Genomic DNA, 19986 nt, shown 5'->3' on the forward strand with positions numbered 1-19986 from the left:
CGGGAAAGTAGGGGAAAGGTAGCGCTGCCGAGGGCGGCTCTGCCGGGAGGGACGGACTCCCTCCCGGCTTCTCTAAGCTCCTCCCGGTGTCCCTCCAGATCCTCCTTCTTCCTTCTCTCTAAATCTCCGTGCCCAGGTCCCCACCCCCTGCCCTTGTTCTACGCCTCTGAGTCCTCAGGTTCTCTCCCTGCCGGCGTTTCCCATCGCCTCCATATATCCGCGTCCACCCCTGTCTCCACTTTCCCTCTGCGTTGTCGCCATACCCTCTCCATGCGCCCACGTCCCCTCGTGGCTCCACTCCCCTGTGTCCACTCCAGCTTCGTGTTTCCATATTCGCGTCCCCTCCTCCGCTTCCGCATTCCCTCTAGGCCGTGCCCTTCTGTCCCCCCTGAGCCTCTATATACCCCCACGTCAGCGACCCCGTGGCCCTGTGTCCCCCAGAAATGCACTTGGAGCCATGGCGATAAAAGCCGTTCCTTTATTCTGTCCCAGGCAGACGCGGTTACAGGCACACGGGGAATCCACTGATGGCATCGGTACTTTGCAGGATCATGTCCGCCAGGAGAAAGCAGAAGCCTGGCGGGAGGGAGGGGAGCGGAGGGCGGGTGGAGGAAAGTGGGCCCTGGGGCCGATGACCAGGCGGGCCCCGGGGGACTGGGATTTGGGGTGCCAAGGGCGTCTCTGCTGGGTCCGCGGGAGTATGGAGTGGAGTGCGTTTGGAAGTCACTGTGGGGTGTCCCGGGGTAGTGGCTGGGGAGTCTCTTCAACCCTCTTCCCGACTGTCCAAATTACCCGCGAGAATATAGAAGGGTAAAGCCAGCCATCCCAAAAAATAGGACCAGGAGAAGAAGACGTCGTCCTTCCAGGCATTCTTCACCGTGTAGCCTATCAGGGCGGTCAGCAGCAGCAGCCCTGGGCCACGCCCGCCCGCCAGGTGAGCATGGCCAGGTGGGTCTACACCGTGGCACCACCCAGGCCACACCCCTAAGAACCGCCCCGTTGTGACCACGCCCACCCCCCCTCGAAGCCGGGCGTCGAGTCCTGCCCCTTAGTTCCTCCTGCTCCAAATACTGCCCCACACCTTCTGCTCGTTTCCGCCCAGCTCAAGCCCCTTGGTCACTCTCAGGCCCACCCTCTGCTGGTGGCTGCTGCCTCTCACCGCTAAGGAAGAGCAAGGAGACTGTAGTCCGGGCCCGCAGCGGCTCGCCCTTGTGGCACGTAATCCGCATCCCCATCACCATGGCCGCGGTGCCAAAACCAGCCGTCAGCACCATGCACGCCGCGGTAACGGCCAGCGTGGCTGGGGAGAGTGGGCCGCATCAGTCCTGAGCGGGAGCTGCCCCTCCTGCGACAGCTTGGGTCGCAAGGTGGAGCTGCCCTGGCCAACAAGTCCACCCGCCAAGAGCCCAGCTTTCCCGACCCAGAGTCAGGTGTTTGGTTGGGGACCTAGAGGTCACGTCGGGATGGGCCGTTAATGTCGTGGCAGGGAATCTGGTCCACAAGTGGGAGTCGGCAGTGGCCCGAGCCATGGAAGGCAGCTGGATCTGGGCCTGGAGTGAAAGGGGCGGGATGGGCACCTGCTCTTGGGCCCAGCTTTTGTGTCTGGGGCTGTCTGGGGGGCTCACAAGTGTGGTCTGACATCTGGGAGGGCGGGCCTCACTCTGGCAGGGGATGTTGGAGCAGGTGTTTTTGGTACATTCCTGCCACAGGCCACTGTGGCCCTGGTGGTGGCGGGTCCAGTAGTTGGTGGCAGTGGACAGCACCGTGAGGACGTTGGCCAAGATGGTGAGCAAAGTGCCCCCGCTCTGAAGGCTCCGCTTCACCCCCATGCCAAGGAGGCTGCTGCCAAGGACCACACAGGCAGGATTGGCCACACCCCAGAGACCGCGCTTCAGGATGTCTCTTGCCCCCAGTACCCCTTTCTGGGGCCGTAACTCCTGGGAACCTGAAGACCCCCTTCCTTTAGACCCCCACGCCCCAGGTCCCTCCGTTAGTAACTCTGCCTGGGGACCCACTGCCCCTCCCCCCAGACCCTCAGTCCTGCGTGCCCAAGCCTTCCAACTAGGGACTTTGAGACCCCCCCATGGAGGCCCCTGGCCTCAGCTCTGCTCCAGAACCTCTTCCCAGGGGCCTCCCTCCACAGGTGGAATGTCCTTTCAACCCACCCAGTGTCCTTCCCACCCAAGTGACTCACACTCAGCTCCCTGGGGCTTCTTAGACTCGGAGCCCAGAGGGGTGGGGGAAGGGAGACTGGGTGTCTGTGAGGCAGCCAAAGTTCCAGAACTCCCTCCCTCAGCAGCCATTTAAAGGAATACCCCCACCCCTTCCCACATTCCACACACTGGCCAGCAACTCTCTCATCCACAGGCCTAGGGGTAGGGGAGCTTGAGAGCCACCACGTGGGAGATCAAGTCCTTTGAGAAATTTCTCTTCCCTTGACATTCAAGGCACCCCAGGAACTTGGGTCTGCGGCAGCTCTCCAACTGTGCCCTCTCAGACCACATGCGGGCTCAGGACGCTGGCATCTCCTCCACTGCCCTTGTCAGCGCTGCTGTCCCCTGAGGCGCCATCCTGTACCTCTTTCCAGGTGGGCCTCCTCACTCCCCCAGCTGGCACCTGATATTCTGAGAACAACCCCAAATCCATCTCCAACATCTTCTGAGACCCCAGACCAGTCCTCACCTGCTCCTGGCTGTCCCCCAGGACCTCACACTCAACCACATCCCAACGGAGCTCAGAGGCTTCCACCAAACTTGGGACGGACCCACCAACCCACCCAGTTCATCAGGCAGAGCCCTGGGCACTGTCCAGGCCCCTGCATCTGTCAGGGTCATTCCCTCTTTTCCATCTTGGGCCCTGATCCAGCTCAGGCCCCATCCCTTCCCCTCTCCTATCACCTCCCTAACCTCCAGGCCTCACTTCCATGTTCCCAGATGAATCTTTCTGGCACTTAGGGACACTGTCTCTCCCTTGCTCACAAATTTCTCCTAACTCCAGATCACCCTGAGGAGAAAGCCCACTGTGGCATCAGAGGTCCCCAGATCCCATCTGTTTCTCTGTTCTCTCTCCCTCTCTATTCCACATTCTGGCCACAGAACATCATTCTCCATCCCCTGAAAACTTCTGGACTTCCTATTGCCTGCATCTTTGGGTCCCTCTACCTAGAAATTACCCTGTCTTGGCCCTCAAGAAGTTCCTAAATGCCTTTTCCCCTCAAGAGTTCATCTCTGCACTTGTACCAGAGGGCTGGTCTTCCTGTCACCTTCCTGCTCCCATGGGTAAACCCAGGGCCTTGCACATGCTAGCAAACATCCCACCACGGAGCTACATTCCCAGATTCTTTTAAAATTTTATTTAAAAATTCCCCGGCACTTCCTCCTGGTCTTGCTAAGTTGCCCTGGCTAGTCTTGAACTGCCTCTCCTCTTCTCACTGAGCCCCTGTTGGGCAGGAACTGGGTCTGACATGTCAGTGACCCTAGCATGGCCCAGCAAAGGAGAGAGAAGAGTATAAAGCTAGCTGAAGGGGAAAGGACACAGAAGAAATGAGAAAGTGATACAGGGAGAAAGAAGAGCGTTAGAACCAGGTGCAGAGGTGCACAGCTATCATCCTAGCAACTCGGGAGGCTGAGGCAGGAGGATCACAAGCTCCAGACCAGTCTGGGCAGCTTAGTGAGGCCCTATCTCAAAAGAAAAAAGGGCTGAGCTCAGTGATACAGTGCCCCTGGGTTCAATCCCCAGTGCAAAGAAAGAAAGAAAAGGAAAGCACTAGAGAAAGAAAGCGGGAGACACACTTGGGACATATTGAGCCTGTGCCCACATTGAGCCTGTGCCCAGAAGCACCCTGCAGGCAGGTCTGGCCAGCTCTCACCCACCCTGGACACCCACTGTCACCCACCAAGGAGCCAATGTGGGGCTGGTTTCCATCTTGACTGAATTAATCTTGAAATATCAGAACTCAGCAAATTTTTATTGAATGAATGAAGACATAATAAATGAAGGGGGAAGGGCTGGGAGAGAGGGATAAAGGCAGAGTCAGGCATTCGTTCCAGCAGCTTCTGATGATGCCTTCAGAGAACAGCGCCCCAGACTCATCCTGGTATTCTCGCCTTCCACTCACAAGCTTTCATAGCCGGGCTGCCGGGCACCACGGTGAGCACCTAGACTCAGGGCACCTGGGGTGGCCAGAGAGAATTAAGCACTTCCTCCTGCTTTGCACCCTCACTGTTTCTAGCTGGGCCTCCCCAGCTCCCCAGGGCTGGGTGGTTACCTGCACAAAGCCAGAGGATGGCTGAGACCCAACCCAGGTAGAAGGACCAGGAAAAGAAGGTCTGGATCTGGGGGTGTTGAGGCTGGGCCCACCTCTCTCCTGTGTACACAGCCATGGCCACCACCAAGGAGAGAGCTGGGGGCAAGGAGCAGAGAGAGATGGTTCAGGCCTCTGGAGGAGCTCACAGGCTTCGAAGCCCAAACCCTTCCCAGAGTACCTGCAGCAAAGGCTGTGATGGTTGAGACCAGAGGGCCGCGGCCTGTGGCAGTCAAGGAAGGGATACAGGACAGGACCAGGAAGCCCACCGACACCAGGCCCCACACAGCAGCCAGGATGCAGAAGCTCTGGGTCACGTGGATGGAAGCTGGATGCAGATGAGACTTCTGAGTGTCCATTCCCCACCGGCCATCCTCCCACATGAGAGCCCTCTCCCCCTTACCTGCTACTGTCTCCCAATGTCCCGATGGCCAGAGGCCTGAGTGAGCAGAGGAGGTGGATCCCATGGCCACGAACCAAAAATCGGTGCTCAGAGCAACCAGGGAGGCTATCAAGCCCAGGGAGCCAGCAAGCAGGGCCAGAGACCGGCAGGGCTCCATGGGGTGAGTGCTGGGTTTCTGGGCTCCAGGCAATAAAAAGGTTTCAGACCCAGGCTGCAGACTTGGAGAGAGGAGGAACTGTGTGCCCAAACTCCTGGGTTCTCTGAGCTCCAGAAGAAGCCAGCACGCAGCAGAATCTGCTAGGTGCCTTGTGCAACCTCAGAAGAGGCCAGGCTGTTTTCTCGCAGTTCCCATCAGCTGACTCTTCCTGAGTTGCACATACAACCAAGCCCGCCCTCCCCGGCAAGGCTGGGCTCCCTCCTGTCGTGTGTGGAGGGCGGGCACTGGGGGTGTCAAAGCATTGGTGGTTTAGCTGGTGGCTTAGAACTTGTGTCTTTCTGGCAGGTTCTATACCTCCCACCCTTGGAACCCTTAACACCAGAGATAGCTTCCTGGAAGGGGTGAGAAAGAGAGACTTGGGGGCCCGGAGGAGGTGGGAGGTAGCCAATCAGGCTCTGGTGTGAGTTAAATGGGAGGGGAGTTGCGGCTGGAGGGGACAGTTGGTGACCTGTCATGCTTTCCTGTGGTTTTGTAACCTTCTATTCTGGGAAAGGAGGGCCCCAACTCCAGGGAGGGTCTCCACCAAAGGAAGGGACTAGGGGGCCAGAACTAGACTCCAGGTCCAGGGCTGAAATTTATACCTGGGGCAGGCAAATGGGGTGGAGAGCTAGCATTCTGAAAGGCCATGGAGAGGAAGACCTGCCCACATCCTCATCTGATAAATGAGAGGCAACTCTGCCTGGTGGTGGGTTCTTCAGCATGGGGGCGGCAGGTGCATGGGCAGTGGGGACAAAGATGTCAGGGCCGGCCTCTGGCCTCTCAGCATCAGGTCCTGGACAACACCTCACCTGGGAGGCGGAAGTGCCACAGCCCAGGGAGAAGGCCCAGGAACACCTTCCTCCTATGAATGGGGGAATGGCCTGGAAGGGGACATTGGTCATGACAATGAACTGGGCCAGCTGTCCCAGGACGGCTGGAGAATGGAGAGAACAAGAAATGTCCCAGGAGGCTAGCTTCTCTGCTCAATTTGCAGGCCCCATCTCTGCTCAGGTCCCCACCAGTGAGGCAAGTGGGTGCTCCTGAGAACAAGGACAGGCCTGCAGACATGGGTGAAGGTCATCATGAGCAGGAGGGTCACCAGCACAAACATACAGACAGGTCTGTGGCAAGGAGCAGCCAGACAGCTTCAGGAAGTCGGGGCTACTGGTGGGTGGTGAGCACAGAGGCCACCTGTGACAGTGACCCCATCATAACCCCAGTTCCAGCTCCAAACTCAACCGCAGCCCCAAACCCAGCCCCTCTAGCTCCTCCCTGCCCACCTGTCACCCTCATCTTCACCTCCAGGTCCAAGCCCACACCCCTGTTTCTCCTTCCCTCAAGTGAGCACCCTGACATCCAGGCCTGCCGCATACACACAGGTGAGTTGTACCTGGCCCCAGCAAATCCCCGCACATGTGAGCATCCCAGGCTGGGCCCAGGCTGGGCACACACACCTTGAGCCAGCGGGGGCAGGTGGAGGTCAGGAAGAAGAGCACAAAGGCAGGAGAGCCAAACGTGACCTTGAACAGGAGGTTGGTCTGAGGTGGCCAGAGGGGAAACCAGGCTGGTTTTGAAGCTTTTCCTGAGAGTGCACACGAGTTCCTTGCTTGTCCACACTGTCAAACTGCTGGTTTCCTTAGATCTCTACCTGTCTATCTAAGTGCTGCCAGTTTTTCTGAGTCACCCCGGGTCTCTCCAGGCCTTTCCTGCCTCTTCAGGCTCGAGCACTCCTTAGCAGCCCCAAACCACAGAACACCCACCCAGCGTCATCACTCAGGGGTCTTCTGTGAAGGGTCTGCTCGACCCACTCTGGCCACACAGAGAGCTGCTCTTGGCTCTGTTGGTATTGATTCTGTCTTCAGGGCCAATGCCCCCTGCCTCAAATCCCAAGGCTCCACCCGCACCCAAGACCCTCCTCCCGTGCCTCACACTTCTACTCTTTTATTTGGTATATCCAAAGTCTCTCTCCTTCCACTACTTTCCATGTTTTTTTCAGACTTCAAGAAGTTATTTCTGTCTTAACAGGAATAAGACCTTATTGATTTAGGGGCCCAAAATTGAGAATACAGCATTGCACAAGGCATGTAGGACCCTGATTGTCCCCGAACCTACATTATATCATACATTCCATTGAAGAAGTGAATGCCTGCACCTGGCCAGAGAATTGGCACCATTCAAATCGTGTCTTCACAAAACTGCATCTGAACCCTGTGCAGAGCAGATTCCGCAGGGGTTGGGGAGGGGAGACCAGGCCAGGAGGCTGCCTAGGAGGCTGTGGCAATGTCAGGTGGGGACAATTAAGGCTTGGACCAAGTGGTAACTGTGGATGGACAAGAAGGAGCCAAAATGCAGATACATTTTTAAAGGTAGAGTCAACATAATAATGCTGATCTATGAGCAAATATGCTCATAGATTAGATGTTGGATGTGACAGAAAGAAGGGACTGAGAGCTGGGCGTGGTGGCTCCCACCTGTAATCCCAGTGGCTTGGGAGGCTTGAGGCAGGAAGATCTCAAGTTTGAGGCTAGCCTCAGCAACTTAGTGAGACCCTGTCTCAAAATGAAAAGAGAAAAGGCTGGGGATGTGCTTAGTGGTTAAATATCCCTGCGTCCAATCCCTGGGAAGGAAAGAAAAAAGGAAGAAAGAAGGAAGGAAAGAAGGAAGGAAGGAAGGAAGGAAGGAAGGAAGGATGGAAGGAAGGAAGGAAGGAAGGAAGGAAGGAAGGGNGACTGGGGAGGCTGAGGCAGGAGGATTACAAGTTCAAGGCCAGCCTCAGTGCAACTTAGCCAGACCCTGTCTTAAAATAAAAATTAAAAAGGTGGGTGGGGAGGACTGATGATCTGCAACGTTCTTGTCTTGAGCAACTATGTAAAAATGGAGTTGTCATTTTCTAAGAAGGGGAGAGCATGAGAGGAGCACTTGTGGGGGGGTGGAGAGACAGAGAGAGAGAGACGGAGGGAGGGAGGAACTTATTTTTAGACCTGTGACATTTGAGATGTCTCTTCTTTTCAAGTGGAAATGTTGAGTCAGTAGCTGGAGATCTGATTCTGGAGTTATAATTATATCATTATTATTGCCCAATAAGCCCTTATAAATACGATTACCGAAATAAGCCTCAGTAAATATTTGTACCTACATAGGCCCCAATACATTATTATTACAGAAGGCCTCAACTGCCATTATTATCAGAGGAAGCCTCTATAAATACGGTATTGTTTTTTGAGGAGGCTCCAATAAATAATACGTTAGGGAATAAGCTCCTATTCACATAACATTTATTCGCATAGGCTGTAATAAAAATGCTTATTATTAGAATCCACCTCACTAACTAGTCTCCTGTGGTTGGCATCTGTTTACTAAATGAACTAATGAGTGGGTGAATGAAGAGAAGTCAGGTTCATCAACGGTGCAAGCTCCGAGTGTGGTGTTTCTAGCTGGAGGAGCCCCTGCCAGGGCGGGAGAGGAGACTGGGGGAGCCCACAGGGACTGGGGGTGGCTTGCCAGGGAGGCTGTTTTCTCTCTCACCTTTTCATTGATCCTGTTATCTGACACATCCATGACTAACTCCTGGGTGAGACCACGTGATGTATCTCTGTCCCCAAACTTACAGAAATGGAGAGGGCCGGGCCTCCATAATACGGCACCCCTACCTCACACCCACCGACCACACTCACCTCTGCTTCTTTTCACCTCCAAAGATTCACACTGCGGTAGTTTCACGTCAGTTTTATTAGACCCCAAAATGTCACTCTAAAGAATATTGTTTCTCTAACAACGGCCCGGCAGGTTGGGGATTGGGTCACCTCCACTGCCTGTAGCCAGGCCCTGTTCTTCTTCCTTCCCCTCAGGACACAGGAGTCAGAGGCCCCTTCCCCGAGTCTGGGACTGAGCCCCACATCCCCCCAGGAACCAGGATTTCAGGCCTCCAGACCCTCCTCCTCTCCAGTGACCTCACTGTAACTGGGCTGACGTTGGGCTCAGCGGGGCGTGGACAGGCGCCGGCACTCATGCATGCGGTAGGCACACATGTAGAAAATCCCTGCGGGAAGGGATCCCAGTGGACCTGCAGACCCCTCCCAAGCCCCCACACTCCTTCCCTCCATCCCTGGGTGGCCACAGGCCCCAGGCCCCTCAGGCCTGGAGTCTGCCTGCAGATCAGGACTGTGGGGTGCATGGGGAACACCCCAGCATCTCGCCCCCACCCCGAGTGCCCACCCTGTCCCGGACATCGACCTTCCCACCCTGGTACCTGCAAAGAAGGTCATGAGCAGGGCTACCCAGCCCAGGATGTAAGACCAGGAAAAGCGCCAGTCCCCGAAGCGGCGGCCTAGGAAGCTGACCGTGACTCCCGTGTAAATGGCCAAGGCCAACAGCACGAAGAGGGCTGGGGAGAGAGGATGGTGAGGACAGCCCAGGGGGCTGCCGCCGGGGGAGGGGCAGAGGTCAGGGAAGGCAGGATGGGGGAAGGGAGAAGGGTGTGCATGGGTTGTGGGGGCTGGAGAACTGGGGCAGGGGGGCAGTGTACACACAGGAGGGAGGTCAAATCCCTGAGAGCCCCTGAGTAACAGGACTCTCTTTGTCATTCCTGAGCTCGTGGGCCACACCTGAGTTCACATCCATGACTCAGGAAGCCGCTCACCAGGAGAGCGCCTGGGGCTGGAGCTCTGAGCCCCTTGATGTCAACACAACCCCTTGGGGAGCAGCGGGGGCTGGAGGTCAGGCTCCACTCATGGCCAGTTGTTCTGTCCAGCAAGCCTGTGTAACGACACTGACTAAAACCCACGAGTCTGCCTGCAGATCAGGACTGTGGGGTGCGTGGGGAACCTGTCTGATCCTGCTGTAAGCAGAGCACTTTCCTGAGTTCTACGAGTTGCCCCAATATGTGTGTGTGTGTGTGTGTGTGTGTATTGGTCCTAGAGATTGAACCCAGGGGTGCTCCACCACTGAGCTATATCCCCAGCTCCCCACCCACCTTTTTAATTTTTATTTTAAGACAGGGTCTGGCTAAGTTGCACTGAGGCTGGCCTTGAACTTGTGATCCTCCTGCCTCAGCCTCCCCAGTCACTGGGATTACAGGGGTGTGCTGCTCTTCCCTCCAATACATTTCAGGAACCCTTGGATTTGTAGTCAGCTGGTCAGAAGTACAGTTGGCCTGGGAGCTGTGACCAGGAGCTGTGACCCTAACCTGTGGAGTGGTTAAGCCAGAAGTAAAGTGCACCACGTGGTGTCAGATGCGACTGGAATCAGAACTGAGGGTTCTCAGTGGAGGGGGGCGGTTGAGAAGTTGGTTTGGGGAGTGGGTTGCCATTAGGGGGCAGAGCTGGGAATGAGGGGGAGCTGGGAGTTGGAAGGGGGGAGGGGCGGGCTCACTCACTGGAGGCAAAAAACATGATGCCCGCGGAGAAGGGCCGCGACAGGCGGGTGAAGGCGGACTGCTGCGCAAAGGCCAGGATGCCCATGACGATGCCCGAGGTGGCGCACAGAGCGGACAGGATCATGAAGGCCCGGGTGGCATTCCAGTAGGCTGTGGGAACACCCAGGTCACTCCCAGGCCGCTCTAGCAGGGACCCTGCTTCCCTGGGACAGGACATCTCGCCCTCTCCGTGACCCCAGCCAGCTGCCCTGGGCTTCTCGGCAGACGCCTTCCTTTCCACCTGGCAAGCTCCTCCTCATCCTCCTGTCTCTCAAGACCTCCTCTGAGAAGGTCCTTCGCCTCCGGGCATCACGCTCACCCGCTGTTCAGGGTCCTGATTTCTCCCTGAGGACAGGGACTGTGTTGATTCTTGCCGTGAACAACCTCAGCCCAGGTTTGGTTTGCACACGGGTCTGGAGAAATGTTTGTTGAATGAGCGGTGAGTTCAGATTCTCCGCGCCCTCCTGCTCTCTCGGTGCCCTCTTCCATTTCCTCAGGCCCCTCGCTCATCTCCAAAGTCCTGTTCATTTACTTTTACCTTGTCCACAATGCCTGTCTGTTCCCACCAAATTTTCAGCTCTGTGAAGACAGGGCCTTGCTACCAGGGCCCTAGTACTGTCTCCCACTCCTTATCTTCAACCAGCAACTGGGTTAGGCACCCAGGAAGCAAGTCAAGGGCTCCTGCTCTTAAATTGGGGGAGCAAATTAACGGCCGATTCAAGTCAAGTCAGCTGTTTTGACAAATACCCAAGAATCCATGCAAGTGGCTGTCCCTGGTTTTGTGGCCCCAAGGATGTCAAAGGAACTGGAGACCTGCACTAAACCTGGCAGGGGGTGAGCTGAGGAGGCAACTCAGAGCAGCCCATCACAGAGGGCCCAGGCTGAAGTGGGAGGGATGGAAGGGGTCACCAAGGGTCAGCCACAAGTAAAAAGCATGTGTGGTGTCAGGCAGATGGCGTGACAAACCCTCCCACTGCTCCCCACCTCAGCGTGTCCCCCAGCAGTGGGTATTGTGCTGCCCCTCTCTCAAGGCTGACTCAGCAAAGCGGTCTGCGAAATCTCCCTGCCACAGAGGAGAATTCGGTAAGGATGCGCCCCTCAGAGGATGTTTGACTATTCACAGTCAAATCTCTCTATTCACACACACCCTTGACCTGCCCTCCTGGCGGTGCTGGGAGACAGCAGGGGCTTAACCCACACAAAGTGTTAAGAATAGCACGTTGGACACAGTAAGCACTCAATAAATGCAGGCTGCTACTATTACTACTATTAGTACTATTAGTAACTATAGTATTAGTTAAATAACATTAACTATTATGTAATGTATTACAATTACATATTATTAATTTATATTATATTCTTCAAATCTATCAAACGTAATGTGTTATTAAAATAATTTGTATGCATAAGACACACTATATAATTTTTGGATATGATAGACTATTATTCTATGTAATATACTATACATCTATATGTGCATCTCTCTGTATGTCTGTGTGCAAGGTGGCCTGGCATGCAGTAATAAAGTACATCATCCAGTATTCAGCACCTGTACGGCTTCTCTGCCTCCCAGGTCCTAACATGATTATTGGTCCATAGTAGATATTTATTTGTATATTATTGTTATTATTACCAAGGATTGCATGTAGGGGGGCATAACCATTGAGCTACAATCCCCAGCCCCTTTTCATTTTTAGACAGGGTCTTGCTAATCTTCTGAGGCTGCCTTTGAACTTGCAATCCTCCTGCCTTGGCCTCCCGAGCCTCTGGGATGACAGGACTGCATCACCACTAAACCCACTTGTAGCAGATATTTATAAAATGTTGTTCAGGCAACCCCAGCTCCAGCTGCTGTGCCTGACACCTCTTTGTTTCAGGAAATGCCACCTCCTAGCCTAACCTCCACACTAATACATCCTGCCCCTGCAGCTAGAAAACAATCCTGAAATCCTGATTCTGCCCCTCCGAGCCCAGTGGCTGTGGGCCTGTGGTCCCTTTTCCTTAAAGCCGGAGGATCTCCCTCCGGAACACCCCGCGGCGGCGGGGGCTCTGTCCCAGGGCTCACCAATGCTCTCCGTCTGCAGGTAGCACTTGTGGCCCAGGCAGTACCGCCACAGGCCTTGGTGAGCGAAGGACCCTGACAGCCGGTACTGCATCCAGTGGTCTGTTGCCGTGGCCACCACCAGGAGGATGGTCCCCACCCATGCACAGAAGAGGCCGCCACCCATGAAGCTGTACATGGTGATCTGCAGGGAAGGGGAGAGAGGGGACTGGGAGCTGAGCACCTGGGTGCTGGTGGAGGAAGGGACTTGGGGAGGAGGGGAGGCCTGGGACCCCTGAGTCCTTGTGGGGAGGAAGCTGGAGTGTGGACTCCTGGTTCTGTGAGAGAAGCAGGCTGGGGGCCTGGATTCCTGGATCCCAGGGGAGGAGGGGGCTGGGGCTGGGACACCAGGTCCCTGGACAAGGTGGGGGCGGGGAGCCCAGACCTCAGGTCCTGGGGGAGGGGGCTGCAGGTCTCATGCCTGATGCCTACCTGAGTGGCAGAGCCTGCTCTGAGCCCTTCTTCTGCCACAGCCCCTCTGTGCAGACTGAGCCGAGCCAGGTCGCCGGTCTCTCTGCCCCGTGTGTCCCCCAAATCCCTTAAGCCTCCCTACACAATGGCCCCATGGCCCAGCAGCTTCCAGCAGGCAGAAGTGCAGAGGTGGCAGAGGCCTCAAATGGAATTCGCTGAAGCAGGGATCCAGGTGGCTCCTGCCCCAGCCCCTGGCCCCACTGGCCTCTCTCTGTGACCCTCCCTGGACCCTCCTCCTCCCACAGCACCCACTGGGCTAGCCTAAGCTGCGTGCACACACAACACACCAAGACGAAGTGCAGCCTTCCATTTATTGTTCAAGCAGGGCACCCTGAGCAGCAGGGGACAGTACTGGGGTACAGCTGTCTGTAGATGGAGCTGAACATGGGCGGGGGGGCTGAGGCACACAGGGAATGGGGCTGGGAAGGAAGGCCGAGACTGGGCTGGGGCTGGGGATAGGGGAAGGAGCCAGTGGGTTTGGGGACAGGCATGGAGGTGTGGAGAGGCAGGGGGGAAGGGCTGAGGGATCTGGAGTGGCCTGGGAATGGCCCTGGAGGAGCCCTAGGTGCTGGGGGGCTCAGGAGCGTAGCTGCAGTTGGGGATGGTGCAGGGGACGGGACTGAGGCCATGCAGCAGGCAAGCGTGGGTGTGGACATGGATTCGAGGTCCAGGTTCAGGGCTTTCCTGACTTGGGATCCTAAGACAGGTCCCAGCTTCACCACGTGGCTCACAGTTTTGGGGGTGGGGGTGGGGTTAACAGGAGGCTAAGGGCTAAGGTCACTCTGGGCTCCAGGAAAAAATAAACTGTGGGTGACGAAGTGCTGGACCCTCCCCTGGGTCCTAATATTCTGTCTCCCAGTCCTCAGCAGCAGGTGTGGGGTCCAGGAGTGGCTCCCTCTTCCCATCCTGGGCCAGCAGGGTGGGTGGTGATGGAGGTGTCACCGGTGGGGTCTTGGGGCCAGCCCAAGGGACCCCTGCCCTGTCCCTCTCTGGTTGCTCAGCTCTCCCAGGGCCTCGTCTTGACTGGCCCTGGCCCCGGGTGGGCCTGCGCGGAACACCCCACCCTCCGCGACCCCTGAACGGCCTCTTGGCTACTCCTGGCTGGGTGTGGCATGCCTGTGGGGAGCAGGAGCAGGAGGGGAAGGACTGCTGGAGGCTGTAGGCCCCCATCAGGGCACTGTGCAGGAGGTAGGAGAGGGCATCCAAGCGGATGGGAACAGTAACAGAGGCCAGGTGCTCGGGGAGTCCCAGGTGGGCTGGGTGTGGGGTGCCCACGAGCGAGGGTGGCAGGGCTGGGATGGACACAGGGGACCAGCCCTCAGCTCCAGGTGTCAGGAGGGGCAGGCTGTTCCTAGGATGACAAGAAGACAGGTCAGTGGGTCTCACCTCTCTGAACTCCTCCTCCTGTCGCTGCAGGGCAGCCTCTGCACCTCCACCAGCAGCCCCCCTCTGACTTTCTCACACCCTCACTCCAGTTCCTTCTCTTTGTCCCCCCCTGTTTCCTGCAGAGCGGGCCTGCAGCTGTGCCATTAATACTCAGTTCTGACTCGCGGCTGCCTCCCTTGTGGTGCATCTTGGGCAAATCATTTCTCATTGGAACCCACATTTCCATATCAAAACATAGCTCTGGAGGCTGGGGTGTAGCTCAGGGTAGAGGGTAGAGCACTTACTTGCCTAGCATGCCAGACTCCCTGAGTTCAATACCCAGCACTGAAGAGGTGGAAAACGATAACCCTGGCGGCATCAAAGGAGAGTATTTAAGGGCCGAGTCTGGTGTGTGCTCAGGAAACGTGTCACTTACTTTTTTCTCAGCCCTATGGCTGCCCCAGCACCTTCAAGTCTCCTGGTTCCCTCTCGGAAATTTCTTGGACGAATATATATTTCTAGCCCTCTCCCCATTTCTAAGTTTCTGGCTCGATACCGTCACCAAAATCCCCTAAGACTCTGTTTCTATGTGATGATATCCTGATCCCCGCCCCCAACGCCCCACCAGGCACTCTCTCTGGGTCGGTTCAGCCCCCACCCCCTCCCACTTTCTCTGACCCCTCTTCTCTCTGGGCCTCTGTCTCTTTCTTAGGGGTCTTAGTCTCTTACCCCTCGGATCCAGCTGGTCCGTTCTTTAGTTGTTCCATCTTCACGGGAGTCTCTTCCATCAACTTCGCGTGGATCCTTCCAGGGCTTGGGACGGAGGGGCGGGGCCTGGGAAGAAAGAGGGCGGGGCTCTGGCCAAGTGCGCAGAGCCGGGGGCTCCAGGGGCGCCGAGCGGTGCAGCCCTGGCATCACGTTTTGACCTAGCCCCTTCCTCCCTCAGACCCAGAGGACAAGGGGTCCTTCCACCTTCTCTCTGCCTCTTTCTACAAGTGGCCTCAGGACAATCCTTCAGGACTACCTGGACATTATAGTCAGGGAAAACTGGACATTTAGTCACTTCCTGGGCAAAGGGGAAGCTAGATGGTGGGAATCTCAGCCGCCCCAGGGTCTGGATTCCATTCTGTGCGGCCTGACTTGGTGACTTTAGGGTCTTCCTCTTCTCTTTGCCTCAGTCCGAGAACTGAGAACTAATGTTTGCCTGAGAACTGGGGCTAATGTTACACCCAGGTTCTTGTGAAACTTTCGTGAGATCCCGTGATACCACGTGTGCAAAGCCGTAACACAGAGTCTGAACAGATGTCAGTCTGGAACCAATGCGTTGGCTTGTTGCTTGTCCCGGTAGTGTTTTATTGAGAAGTAATCGTCCTTCTCCTCTCCTTGAATTTAAGAAATACTTATTCAGTTCCTCCTGTGTGCTGGGCTCCAGGCTGGGAGCTGAGGACAAAAGAGCTGTGGCCACTACTCAAGAAATTGCATGCTTGTGAGGGAGAAGGACAAGACATAAATAGTTCATTTTCTGTAGGACTCATTACCTGAAGATGTGAAATCAGGGCAAGGGATGTTTAGATAAGGTCCTTAGCCAATGTTATGGTGGGAAGGCACCAGAAGACCTGGAGATTGGAAGGAACAGCCGTGCAGAGCTCTGGGTTAGAGCAAGGATAGCGCATGCAGGATTGGAAAGGAATGAGCTAGAAGAAATGATATTTTTTTTAAATAAACGTTCGATTTTGGAACGCTTTTATATTTACAGAAAAGTTACAAAGATAATGTGGAATACCCCTATAATCCTCACCCAGCTTCTAATGTTATCATCTCTCATTGGCATGGTACATTTATCCCAACTAAGAAACAGACATGACATTAAGTGAACTCAACATTTCAGATCTCACCCGTTTTTACATCTGTGATCTGCTGCCCTTTCTCAGTCTTAGTTTTCACAACCTCAACAATTTTGTAGAGTACTGAGTCAGACATTTTATAAAATGGAGATCTCTTTTTTGTATGTCTTAGTCTTTATTTTTGATGCCTAAAATTATCTTTACACATTTTTCCCACTTTTATTGGTGCATCATAGTTGTACATACGAGGGGAATTTGTTGTTACATATTCGTACATGCACACATACAATCCTTAACCTTCTGAGTTTTATTTTAACATGATGGATTCTAGTTTCTTCCATTTTCTTGCAAATGCCATAATTTTATTTTTCTTTATGGCTGAATAAAACTCTATTGTATGTATATGCCACATTTTTTAATCCACTCATCCACTGATGGACACCTAAGCTGGTTCCATAGTTTTGCTACTGTGAATTGTGCTGCTATAAACATGGGTATGCATGTATCACAGTAGTAAGATGACTTCAGTTCTTTAGGATAAATACCTCGGAGTGGTATAGCTTGGTCATATGGTGGTTCCAAGCCTAATCTTTTGAGGAACTACCATACTGATTTCCATAGTGGTTGTACTAATGTACAATCCCACCAAAAAATGTAACTGTGTTCCTTTTTCTCCACATCCTCTGCACATTTATTATTTGTATTCTTTTTTTTTTTTTTTTTTTTTAAAGAGAGAGTGAGAGAGAATTTTTTATTTAACATTTACTTTTTAGTCCTCGGCGGACACAACATCTTTGTTTGTATGTGGTGCTGAGGATCGAACCCGGGCCGCACGCATGCCAGGCGAGCACGCTACCGCTTGAGCCACATCCCCAGCCCATTTATTTGTATTCTTGATGACTGCCCTTCTGACTAGTGTGAGATGAAATCTCAGTATAGTTTTGATTTGCATTTCCCTAATTGCTAGTGATGTTGAACATTTTTTCATATATTTGTTGGCCATTTGTATTTCTTCCTTTGAGAAGTGTCTAATTCAATTGCCCATTTACTAATTGGGTTATCTGACTTTTTGGAGTCAAGTTTTTTGAGTTCTTTATATATTCTAGATATTAATCCTCTGTCACTAGAAACTAGCAAAGATTTTCTCCTATTCTGTAGATTATTTCTTCACATTCCAAATTGTTTCCTTTGCTGTGCAGAATTTTTAAAATTTGATACCATTTCCTGAGCTTTAGGGGTCCTATTGAGAAAGCCATTGCCTGTGCCCATATGCTGGAGTGTTCAACTTCCATTTTCTTCTAGCATTTATATAGTTTCTGGTCTAATTCCTAGGACTTTGACCCATTGAGTTGATTTTTGTGCAGAGTGAGAAATAAGGGTTTAATTTCATTCTTCTACAACCAGTTGTACCAGCACTGTTTAAAAAACTTTTTAAAATTTATTTTTAGTTTTATTTTTTAGTTGTTGATAGACAACTATTTTATTCATTTATATGCGGTGCTGAGAATCAAACCCAGTGCTTCACACATGCCAGGCAAGTTCACTACCGCTGAGCCTGAGCCTCAGCCCTTAAAAAGCTGTCTTTTTTCCAATGTCTGTTTTTGACATCTTTTTAAAAATATATGTATTTTTCAGTTGTAGATGGACATACTACCTTTAGTTTATTCATTTTTATGAGCTGCTGAGGATCAAACCCAGTACCTCACACTTGCAAGGTAAGTGCTCCACCACTGAGCCACGACCCCAACCCATGTTTTTAACATGTTTGTTGAGGATCACATGACTGAAGATATGTAGGTTTGTCTCTGTCTTCTATTGTGTATCATTGGTCTATGTGTCTATTAGATCTGTCTTCATGAATACCACAAACTCAATCCTTATTTCCAGATGACCAAACTGTACCTCAGAGAGGTAAAGTAACCTGCCCAAAGTTACCTATGTGGCACAGCTGGGATTGGAACTCAGAAACCTGGACCTAAAGTCTGTGCTTTCAATGGAGAAACAAGATGCATCCAGATCATATAGAATCTTGTAGGCAGCAATGAAAAAATTGGGTTTTTTTTTTCCTTTTTCTTCTTTTTGTGATGCTAAGGATTGAACCCAGGGGCTTCATGCATGCTAGACAAGTGCTATACCACTGAGTTACATCCCCAGCCTCTGTATTTTTTTTTAAATTGTAAGAATATTGAAAAACTGAATAGTTGTAAGCAGAGGTATGATATAATTTGGTTGCTTTTTTTTTTTTTTTTTTGGTTGTTGAGTACTGGGGATTGAACCCAGAGACACTACTACTGAGCCATATCCCCAGCCCTAGCCTTTTTTATTCTGAGACGAGGACTGGATAAGTTGCCCAGGCTGGCCTCAAACTCCTAATTCTCTTGCCACAGCCTTCTGAGTCACTGAGATTACGTTTGTGAGCACCTGCACCAGACAAGTTTTACGAGCACTTTTCCTGAAGTTTGGAGAACAGACTTGGTGGAAAGCAAAAGTGAGATCAGAAAGTCTAGGGAAGACGCTGCTCTTCTCTAGGAGAGACGTGGTGGTAGTTCCAAGGAGGGTGAGGGTGCTGGAGATCTGGAGATGCGAATGGACTTGAGGTGTATTTGAAGGAAGGGATATTAGGACTTGCTGCTGGACTGCTGGGGTGGGTAAGGATAATCAAAGATAATTAAGTTTTCATCCTGGCCCCTTTTAATATGAATTTTTAAAGCAAAAAGTGCACAACGTCCCATTTTAAGGATGAGAAGTTCCAGATGACACCAAGCGGCTGGAGTAGAAGGATTTTTATCAAGAGGCTTGACTTCCTTTCTCCTGGAAACTGATGAAAACCGGATCTCCAGATTTCAAATGTGGGTTTTATCCATTTCAATACCTCATTTGCCAAAGAGGCATCTTATTTCTATACAAGGCTCAGAAATAAGGGCTTGAATCTCCGCTCAGGTACTTCAAGTGTGTGACCTCAAGCAAGCTGTTCAAGCTCAGTCGGTTCTTAATGGCACTGCTATTTATTGCTCCTCCAATTCATGTCATCCCGGTCGACTCCACTGGGAACCAGAGGTCCATTTTTGCTTACCCGGTACCTGGCCCTTTAAAGTCCGCTTGTCTGGCTAGGAGAGTGGAGGCGGGACCTCGCGCCACTTTAGGAAATGTCGGTAAAAGGCAGCTTCCGAAAAAGATTGGCAAATTCGGAAAGCCCACAGACCGACTCCAGCGGTTGGATAGAGCTGGCTGTGGATTTGCCGGGAAATGCAGCAGCGCTTGTTTTTCAGCCCCGCCCGTCCCTTGTTACGTACGCAGCACTAGCCACGCCCTCATCTCTGATTGGCCGGAAAGCTCCGTCACTCAACTCCCCTCGCCCCGCCGTCCTGGGCGGAGTCGCTTCCATGTCCCGGCCCCGGGCCCAGAGGCACGGCCGGCACCCTCGCCCTGGTTGGTCTGCCTTTCTGATCGGCGGCCTCGCCCCGCCCTCTGATTGGCTAGCATCTTTCCGCGCCTTTTGGAAGCTGATTACTTAGGCCTTGGTCTGCGGTGGCTCTGGGCGCGCCCGGCGGCTTCCTGAGGAGCCAGCCAGGCCCGGAGACTGCTAGGAAACGCATGGGGGAGATGAGTCGTCGGGGAGGCCCCTTGCCGAGTCCACCTGTTGGGATCAACTCATTTCTCTCACTGCCCTTTCACCGGCCTTAGACCCTCAAACTTCCGAGACTCGACCTTCGGGGCCTCCCTTTCCAGAGGTGCTCAAGATTCCTCAGAGCCGCTCCCGCCCCTCCTGCTGCACAGGGTACCCCGCGGCGGCTGTCCTTTTCCTCTTCCACCTCCCCACTTGTTCTTCCCCTCCGGAGTCACAGCTGGACAGGCCCTCTCCATCTTGGGGGTCCTCTGCCACTGTACCC

At 53.5% G+C, this 19986-nt stretch overlaps 4 protein-coding genes across 4 annotated transcripts; all 4 read right to left on the reverse strand.

Annotated features, from left to right (window-relative positions):
* Nucleotides 1-131: 131 nt before the first annotated feature.
* On the reverse strand, nt 132-1944 carry Cldnd2 (claudin domain containing 2). Its single transcript, XM_015497083.2, has 4 exons — nt 1661-1944; nt 1160-1300; nt 793-912; nt 132-576 (listed from the first exon to the last, which is right to left on the reverse strand). The coding sequence occupies exons 1-4, from the start codon at nt 1827-1829 to the stop codon at nt 503-505; spliced, it is 504 nt and encodes a 167-aa protein (XP_015352569.1). The 5' UTR covers nt 1830-1944; the 3' UTR covers nt 132-502.
* A 2004-nt stretch (nt 1945-3948) lies between these two features.
* Nucleotides 3949-5087, reverse strand: Nkg7 (natural killer cell granule protein 7). Its single transcript, XM_015497084.2, has 4 exons — nt 4707-5087; nt 4485-4631; nt 4268-4402; nt 3949-4172 (listed from the first exon to the last, which is right to left on the reverse strand). Exons 1-4 carry the CDS (start codon nt 4861-4863, stop codon nt 4114-4116), a joined length of 498 nt encoding a protein of 165 aa, XP_015352570.1. The 5' UTR covers nt 4864-5087; the 3' UTR covers nt 3949-4113.
* Nucleotides 5088-8688: 3601 nt separating this feature from the next.
* On the reverse strand, nt 8689-12557 carry Lim2 (lens intrinsic membrane protein 2). Its single transcript, XM_015497085.2, has 4 exons — nt 12381-12557; nt 10277-10426; nt 9152-9286; nt 8689-8941 (listed from the first exon to the last, which is right to left on the reverse strand). Exons 1-4 carry the CDS (start codon nt 12553-12555, stop codon nt 8880-8882), a joined length of 522 nt encoding a protein of 173 aa, XP_015352571.1. The 5' UTR covers nt 12556-12557; the 3' UTR covers nt 8689-8879.
* A 1064-nt stretch (nt 12558-13621) lies between these two features.
* On the reverse strand, nt 13622-15606 carry CUNH19orf84 (chromosome unknown C19orf84 homolog). Its single transcript, XM_015496948.2, has 3 exons — nt 15277-15606; nt 14982-15086; nt 13622-14238 (listed from the first exon to the last, which is right to left on the reverse strand). The coding sequence occupies exons 1-3, from the start codon at nt 15282-15284 to the stop codon at nt 13728-13730; spliced, it is 624 nt and encodes a 207-aa protein (XP_015352434.2). The 5' UTR covers nt 15285-15606; the 3' UTR covers nt 13622-13727.
* Nucleotides 15607-19986: the final 4380 nt, after the last annotated feature.

The sequence above is a fragment of the Marmota marmota genome, unplaced genomic scaffold, assembly GCF_001458135.2.
Source record: "Marmota marmota marmota unplaced genomic scaffold, marMar, whole genome shotgun sequence".
Classification (NCBI taxonomy): domain Eukaryota; kingdom Metazoa; phylum Chordata; class Mammalia; order Rodentia; family Sciuridae; genus Marmota; species Marmota marmota.